Raw genomic sequence first — 9,062 nt, 5'->3', positions numbered from 1 at the left:
GATAGCACATCAAACTGTTAAACTGATGCAGATGTACACAGATGAACAATGTTTAAAAATAAAGCAAAAATAATGATTCAATTGCATTTTCTGCGTTAAGCTTTGAACACTGAAAAATTAGGTTAGTGGTTTCACTTTGTTTCCACAAGTGAAAGTAAAAGTCAGTAAAAGTAATTTAATTTAATTGTTTTTGTTTTAAAAGACGAAAGATTATGGGAATCTTCCACGTCACTTTATAATTCATGAAATCATAAAACATTGATAATTGCAATAAAAAAACAAAATTAAATCACTATTTTTTAGTAACAACTGTCTATCCTTCACATCACCTTTGAGGAATTTTGGCCGACTTAAAGTCTGGACTTTGAACCATTGCAACAGCTTGATTTACTGTTGTAGATTTTCTGCTGGACTTAGGATCTCTGTCCTGTTGCATGAAAAAAAATCCTCCTCAGGTCCTACAGGGTTTTGCTGGTGGTCACTTCGATGCCACTCAGATCCTTGTAGGTCTTTGATTGGTTCATATTGCAGTTCTTCCACTTTCTCTGCAGATTGTACTGTCTGCTGTTGAGCGGGATGTTGACTGAGGAAATGTACTGCATGGACCGTGAAATTGTGGCTCTGAAAGCCCGTTTTCGGGCTGTGAAGAGAATGAAAATCTGTAAACCCTAAAAGACAGAATGTGAAGATGATGGTGGAATTCTTAAATTCTTTTAGCTTTTTCATTTTTACTTGATAAGAATAAATATAAAAATAAACAAAAGTTACACACCTCTTGTAGAACTTGAACCACTTTGCTTCTGTCATAGTTTATTTTTGAAATATATCAGTTTTATTTTTTGGAGTATTTTGACTTTTAAAAAACTACTGTTATTTTTTTTTTACAAAATACATTAAGATGTTTTCAGAATATTACATTTAATAAAACCAGCTTTTTCTTATAATACATTTTATCAACTTCAGATTGCCTAATGTTACATTAGCACTAAAGAAGAAGAACAGTTGGACATCCCAGTGCAACAAAAATGGTTGCCTCCATGTGCAGTAAATCCGTGTGCAGTTGCATTGCCTTTGAAATTGCTGCTTTGAAGATGGGGACCAGATTTGCAGCAACTCACAGTCAGTTGCTAACTTCAAAGAAACTCTGATGTGTCAGGACCGTTCATCAACCTATTGCTATTTAGGGGATCAAGTTGGCACTATATATAATATATTTCTAAAAAAATTTCCTGTGGAAGAAACAAGTTTAAAGAAACTTTCAACAATTACCTCTCGTTTGTTTTGTTTTTTTGTAATTTATGTGTTTATCTGAAGTCTGAGAAGCTCATGAAACCTCAGTTCTAAAATATGGTGGAAGGAGTCATACCTGTGTGGTCGTACAGATGCAGAACAAAATGCTGAAGAACTGGTATGCTTTTCCTGAATTAAGGGGAGTGAAATATCCCAGAGTCCAGGACCGACCGAGTAACACCACCAGAGACAAACTGATGAGGAACCTACTCCTTAAAGACGACTTCTTGTTGCTGCTGTAAAAACAGAAAGAGTTAAAACCCAAATTGAAGCATGGCAGAAATGATTCATCTGTGGAAGTTTTTACATAATGCCTATTAAGATGCAGTTAATGCATTAATATACATTTTCTGAAAACAAAAATGGAACATTATAGTGGTATTGTTTACAAACATTTAAAAACATTTCTTTTCCTTAAAATTGTGTATTCATGTATTTCTTCAATGTTACTATTTTGAAAAAATATTGAAAATATCAACTTAATATGAAAGTAAAAAAACTTTGTGTCATGTTTTTTTAAACAATTTAAAAAACCAACTATTTGCAAATTTTGTATTTCATGAGTTTATACTCAAAAGCCCACTAATATTCTGACTTTTTCTTTCTTCATGGAATCATTTGTAATTAGCTTGAAGTCAGCAGTGAGAGGACGACAGCAGCGTTAGATGTTACCTGGTCAGTCTGGTATCAACTTTGCACGTGGCCATGGAGGTGAGAACCAACAGGACGATATTGTAAATCAGGATCAGACCGATAGGAAGAAGGAAAGCCCAAAACATTGGCTTCCCAAAGTTGAACTGTTGCTTCTTATCCAACGCTGCCAGCCAACAACTGCAATGAGAGGATAAAAGAAGCATTAAGAAAAATACTTTTTGTCTATGTTGATCAAAACTTTACAAATACTTTATAACTGAAGATGTAAAATTTTAGTACTCTGGTATGCTAACGCCACATCACACCTCAACAATAAACTGTTCTATAAATTAAACTGTGATGTGGTAAATTTCATAGAAATGTCAAAAACATTTGGACAAGGCAATGACTGAACTGGTAATCAAAGCACATATTAAATAGATAAATAATAAATAGAATTGATCACAGCAATGATTACCCACAATTCCTCTTGTCTGTATCCCAGAGGATTGTCCACCCTGTAGCTCACCGCCAGTGTGATGACCATGAAACAGGCTGGCACTCCTAACAGAACACAATAAATCAAAACAGCAGTTGAAATAGATTTAAATTCAACATTTTAAGTGGGCCAGATATTAAAGTCAACATTTTTACTCGTGTTTTTTTTTTTTTTTTTTTTTTTATAAATGTATTACTTTTTCATTATTTTTATGTAAATATTTAAAAAATAACTTTAACTTTTATTTGGGGTGTTTTGATTGGATTTGATTTATTTATTTATTTATTTATTTATTTAATTTTATTTATTTTATTTTTTTGCATGTCTTCTTTGGTATTTTAGCAATCAGAATTATTTTCTAAAGGCTAAGAAAGATGCCCACGGATTTATTGTACCAAGTGGATCATTCTAGCTTTGCCGTATTGGTCCACTTGATTTACCTTTGTTATTGGTTTTTTATTATTATTATTATTTCATTTTACTTTAAGTTATTACAGATGGGACAGACATGACTGGGGGATAGGAAAGGGAGAAAGAAAGAAAGGGAGGGAAAGAAAAACAGAGGGGAAGAGGAACAGTGAGAGAAGACATTAAAAAAATCTGCTGGATCACCTGTTGAAAGAAAAAAATAAACAAACAAGCAAAAACAGAGCAACACAATAGGGAGACTACAGCAATAACCTAGATAAGTGTAACTAACAGTAAATACTAAATATTGAATGTTATTGAGCAGCACCAAGTGCATGACAGCACACGCTGTGCTTTGAGGTAGCAGCCAAGAAAGAAATAGTTTGTTTCTGTGAGCACCCGTGTCAACACCTGTGTGCATGAGCGCGCTTGTATTCAAAAGGTTTCTCCATGTAACAATCTGTAGGGAGTGCATCACCACGTGTTATGGCAACAGCACCGCTTACAACCGCAAAGCTCTCCAGAGAGTGGTGCGGTGTGCGGAAGGGATAATTGGAGGTGAGCTTCCCTCCCTCCAGGACATCTACAGGAAGCGGTGCCTGAGGAAAGTGGGGAGGATCATCAAAGACTCCAGTCACCCCAGCCATAAGCTGCTCAAACTACTTCCATCAGGCAGGAGGTAATGCAGTATCCGGTCCTGAACCAGCAGACTGACAGACAGCTTTTTCCATCAGGCCATCAGACTGTTGAACACTTCATAGACACCTCACCTTCACTTACTGGAACTCCAACATTATGCACATCATACTGTAGACAAATGCCACTTATTTTGCACATTTCCAACAACCAACCTCTGTTTATGTTTATTTCTATTTAATGATATATATATATATATGTATACACACACATACGCGCGCACACACACACACACACACACACACACACACACACACACACACACAGGTATATATACATATTTAGCATACATATTCATATTCTGCTCGTTCTTATGTTATTGTATTGCATTTTGCACACCTCTGTTGCTTGTGAAGCTTGCACACAAGAATTTCACTCACATTTGTTGTACCAGTGTACCTGCAAATGTGATGTGACAATAAAAGTGATTTGATTTGATTTGTACACACACTCCCCAAACACACTCTACCCCAGGTCCAGGTACCATTGCCATCAAAAGGGCAATCCACCCCTAGACCCATAAGACTTTACCCTTTTCCCTGGGCTGAAGACAGGCAGACCACCATCTGTCCTGCAGCAGAGTGTTTGCTTTTAAAATCAGTTTTGTTTTGGTTAGCTTCAAGAGTAGGTTTACTATGTTTTGGTTTAGGATTTATCACTGGAAAATGTTTCATCTCACTTCAGTTTTTATTTTGAATTATTAAACATAGATGTTATTTGTCAGTGCCAAATTTAAGACTCTTAGATAAGTCAAATAAGGATTCGGGTACAGGAAGATGGTGATAGACTGTCTGAAGCAGTTAGAACAAGACAATGCTATTGAATGGACCTCATAACACAGGCTATACCCAGGGGAATCTACACCAAGTCTGTATGGTTTACCGAAGATACATAAACAGGAGGCACCTTTAAGACCAATTGTATGATCAACTTGGTCACCTATAACATCTCTAAGTTTTTGGCCTCGATCCCCAACCCGCTGGTAGGCAACTCTGAACACCACATCCAGAACACCTTGGATTTTGTTGAGAAGGTGAGAGATGTCATTATGGAGGCATGTTACATCTCTCTTCACTTGCATCCCAGTCACTGAAGCGTTGGCAATAGTTCGTAAGAGATTACAGGATGACCCCAACCTCAGCAACAGGACCGCTCTCAGCATCGACCAAGTGTGTTTGATTTTGAAACTGTGTCTTCATTCCACCTACTTCACATACAAGGGTCAATTCTACGGGCAGAAACATGGGTGTGCCATGGGTTCCCCAGTGGAAAAGAGGGCTTTGTTATTCTACGCTGGAACACCACCAAGCCATTGGTTCAGATATGTGGATGACACCTGGGTGAAAAACAAATCTCAGGATGTACCACATTTCACAGATCACATTAACTTCACCAGGGAGGATATGAAAAGTGGCAGGCTAGCCTTCTTAGACTGTGAGATTTCCATCAGTAATGAGGGGCATCTAAAAGCTGATGTGTACCGTAAACCTATGTATACGGATCAGTATTTAAGATTTGACTCCCATCATCCACTGGAGCATAAACTGGGTGTCATCAGGATGCTACAACACAGCGCGAACACCATCCCCACTGACACAGCGGCCAGGGAAGCAGAAGAACACCACATCAAGAAGGCCCTGAGTAAATGTGGTTATCCCAGCTGGACTTTTGTCAAAGCTGGGAAGGCGCCTAAAGAAAGCTCCAGCCGAACCAGGAGAGAAGGACAACCGCTGCCTAAGCGAAAAAGCCTGTAGTGATCCCGTATGTGTCAGGAGTATCGGAACAGTTGAGACGCATTTTTTCCAAACACCATGTCTCTGTTGCTTTTAAACCAAAACACGCTGCACCAAAAATTGGTCCACACCAAGAATCCACACCGAGGTCCCCCGACACAGAAAGAGTAACACTGTGTACGCTGTTAAGTGCCAGGAGGATTGCCAGGATTTATACATCAGGAAAACCAAACAACCTCTGGCAAAGCGGATGGCACAACACAAAAGAGTTACCTCATCAGGCCAGGACTCTGCAGTCTATTTACACCTACAGGCCAGTGGACACTGTTTTTTCCTCAATAGTTTTTTGTCTGATTTTAGATCAATTGTGTTAATACAGTATGTCAAAATGAAACATAACTGTAAATTCAGACACGCGAGGTTGTGCTGAAAAGAATGATACCAAACAAGGCTAAGCAAATCGTTTTTAAAGGTGAAATGTAGAGGTAAAATTTAAAGTAGTCAAAAACAGCCAATTATACCCTTGTTGCTTTAATGCATTTTTAAAAATATTTCAAATTTGGCATTTTTGTTTTCTTTCAGAATGTCCTACCCCATCCCAGAGTCACACTCAGTGGAGTCCAGTGTGTTGGCAGGCTGCGGCGCATTGACCGGACCAGCAGCACCAGTTGAGTGCTGTATACACTGTTCCACATGAAGGTGGCCATCAGGAGGAAGTGCAGCAGAGCTGCTACAGCCGTACACGAGCCACGGTCCGGTTCTATGTGTTCATCAGAATTCAGGAGGTCGTTGGTCAAATCATCACCCTGCACCTTAGTGTCATTCTGTCTGCTGGAGTTTTGGACTCCAGAGAGGAAGGTGATGATGAAGGCCAGCAGGCTTAGGTATATGCACAGCAGAGCCAGCTTTGAATTCAGGTTACTTTGCTGCCCATCAGTATTCCTGAAGAAGCTACAGAGAGAAAAAAAACAACAACGTTTTAATATTTTTAAACTTTTGTATTTCTAAAAGGAAAACACGAAAAATAAAAATAAAAATAAAAATGTAAGCCCATTTGTAAAGCCCGTACAGTCAACAAAATCTTTTGGTTTTAAGCACATCTTTTTGCTTTAAATGTAATGAAAAATATTTCGTATTATAGATATTTTTCTCTATATATAACTTCTTTCTTTGATATTAAGGCTTAAAATCAATCAAACATGTTTTTCTTTTTAGCTGATAATATAATTATTTTCATAATTAAACAAACTAACCTTAAACAATAAAAAATTATTGATTACTACTGGTTTTCAGGTCTTACAAATGGGAAAACATACTCCAATTATCCCTCCCAAAATTCTCCTGAATTTAAAATACTGCTTTTATTACAAACTCTACAGACACCACTTTTACCAGTTTAGGACTTTAATTAGTCAGATAAAATAAGAAAATAATCAATCCTTATTGTTATTATAATTATACTGTTTGTTGGATCCAAGCAAGTTTCAGTTTGTGAAATAACAACTAGAAGTGATGAGTGGTAAATGTGATGAGAGAATTTAAATGCAACATAATTTAAAGTCATTTCTAATCTGTGAAGTAACCCAAACTTACTTTTCTTTAATGTGATAAATGATCGTCACAACCAGACCCAGAATAGAAAGAGAAAGTCCCACAATGGAGATCACATCCAGAGCTTTCGCATACTCGTAGTTCTCTCTGTATGACTGAAAAACAAACAGGATTTAATCATGCCATAAAATGTAAATAGTTTACATTTGGAGCTAGTTCATGACCAAGGTTAAGCAAGCTGCAGCCTTATAGCTGTGAACCTGTAAACTTGTGATACTCACCCAGAGAGCAGCAAAGTTGGTGGTGTGGTTACAGAAACATCTCATGAGTCCATCTGAAGTGTTTCCTTTAGAGCAGCCGCTGGTGCTCCAGTCCTTCTGAATGTAGTTCCAGAAAACACAGGAGAAGTCGTACAGAGGCGTCCCATTGATGACCTAAAACAGAAGCACACAGGTTTAGAAATCTACAACTTTGATTTACAAAGTGTCTATTCTGGGTTTGTTTGTAACAATCATCCATCACATTATTCAAATTCAATTCAAAAGTGAGCTAAATCTGACTAACGCCAGGGGAAGCAAAGCTCAAGCCAATGCACACTGGTCAAGAGACTATGAAAATATGACAGGAAACAGAGACCCAGAATCCAGACACACAGCTTGATGCAGGGAAGGACGTAAACGCATAAAGCTATAACACTAACATGAGACTCACTTAACACTAGTGATGGCCAACAATTCTCTTTGGTGACATCTGGTGGCCAAAAATATGGAGAGTAGCTTGAATCTACAACTAATAATGAACTTCTTCATTATGATTTCCCACTCTACAGAACTGAGCCAATAGCTTCTGTTTAAAATCATGTGACAGTTCTGTCAGATATCAGGTTGATGTGATTTGAAAATGTATTTTTTAGTAAAAAATAATGTTATGTCTGTGTTAATAGTAAATCACTGTGATGAATGATCCTTACTTTTTTTAAACATGTGCTATGGCGTGTTCCTTTTTTTTTTAGATTGCTTGATGTTTTTTACTAATAATATCTATCTATCTATCTATCTATCTATCTATCTATCTATCTATCTATCTATCTATCTATCTATCTATCTATCTATCGAGAGAGAGAGAGAGAGAGAGAGAGCGAGAGAGAGATAACAATGTACAACACAATGGATTGGGATTATGCTTGTGCTGAGCTGTGCCCCTTCCTCCACGTGATTATGTAATAAACCAGCGGACAGGCATGTTTATATATAATATACTATAACTTCTATAATTATAACTAGGGCTGGGTATCGTCACTGATTTCTAGAATCGATTCGTTTCCGATTCACAAGGTCCCGAATCGATTCAATCCACGATTCGATTCAATTCAATTAGATTTGAATCTGGGAAATTTTGACAGTCAGAAATATTATAATTCAGATCAGTACATTTACATATTTTTGTATCTATGAAAAGAAGCTGACACACGCATGACTTTATCAAAGGTGTGAGCATCACAGCAGATGCCTTTGTGTCAAAATAGCTGAAGATAAAACACAGAAAAACATGAAGGTGGTTTTCCTGGCCTGGGATTTTATAAAAATATTCTGCAGTACATCAAAAATGCAAGAAAACCATTAATCAACATATGACGTTACAGCGGTTTTATTAGAGACACGGCTAAGCGTTTTGCATTTTGCATAATTTTAAAAAGTTTACATTTGTTCAGTATTGAACAGCAAAAATTAGGTTTTCTTTTCGGAAGTATGTAAAACGAAAAGAAAAAAAACAGCGGCCGACAGCGCTGCAAACAACGGTAGTCTTGTGATAGCAAGCAAGCAAATAATGAAGAAAACAGATTTTTAGATGGGAAACTGTTCTTGAACTACAGAGAGAGAGAGAGAGAGAGAGAGAAAGAGAGAGAGAGCTGTGCATGAAGTGTGATTTTATTGTGGTGGAAGCAAAACAGTAAAAGTCAGAGAGAATTCATGACGATGTTTATGTGAAGCGTAGTTTGGATCTTCTTTTGCTGCTGGTTCGGTCAATATTGTTTGGAGAGAGATAAAACTAAAAGCTTTAGAATCAGCGAAAAAAGGGCGTAAACACAAAGCGCGGACCCACCAACAGATCAGAATCAGCGAGCAGTCGGCTTTCAGCCCCGACCGTGTCCGTGCCGTCAGCTGAGAAAGGCGACATCTCACTGATTCTGATCCGCGGGTCCGCGCTGTGTGTTTACGTCTTTGTGCAGAATCCGTGTACCTGCTCTCATT

General features: G+C 37.6%; 1 protein-coding gene across 1 annotated transcript in view; it reads right to left on the bottom strand.

Moving 5' to 3' along the window:
• Window positions 1–349: 349 nt before the first annotated feature.
• Window positions 350–9,062, bottom strand: part of LOC106633682 (adhesion G-protein coupled receptor G7-like) — a 43,225-nt gene continuing 34,512 nt past the window's right edge. Inside the window, exons 3-9 of the mRNA XM_042228567.1 lie at window positions 7,092–7,244; window positions 6,853–6,965; window positions 5,852–6,210; window positions 2,406–2,487; window positions 1,963–2,121; window positions 1,367–1,526; window positions 350–668 (exon numbers count right to left, since the gene is read on the bottom strand). Of these exons, the coding sequence (XP_042084501.1) occupies window positions 459–668; window positions 1,367–1,526; window positions 1,963–2,121; window positions 2,406–2,487; window positions 5,852–6,210; window positions 6,853–6,965; window positions 7,092–7,244 (1,236 nt within the window). The 3' untranslated portion in view covers window positions 350–458. The remainder of the gene's footprint in view (window positions 669–1,366; window positions 1,527–1,962; window positions 2,122–2,405; window positions 2,488–5,851; window positions 6,211–6,852; window positions 6,966–7,091; window positions 7,245–9,062) is intronic.

Source organism: Haplochromis burtoni, unplaced genomic scaffold (assembly GCF_018398535.1).
Source record: "Haplochromis burtoni strain Fernald_Lab_line unplaced genomic scaffold, NCSU_Asbu1 Contig_332, whole genome shotgun sequence".
Lineage (NCBI taxonomy): Eukaryota > Metazoa > Chordata > Actinopteri > Cichliformes > Cichlidae > Haplochromis > Haplochromis burtoni.
This window is presented reverse-complemented; position numbering and strand designations above follow the sequence as displayed.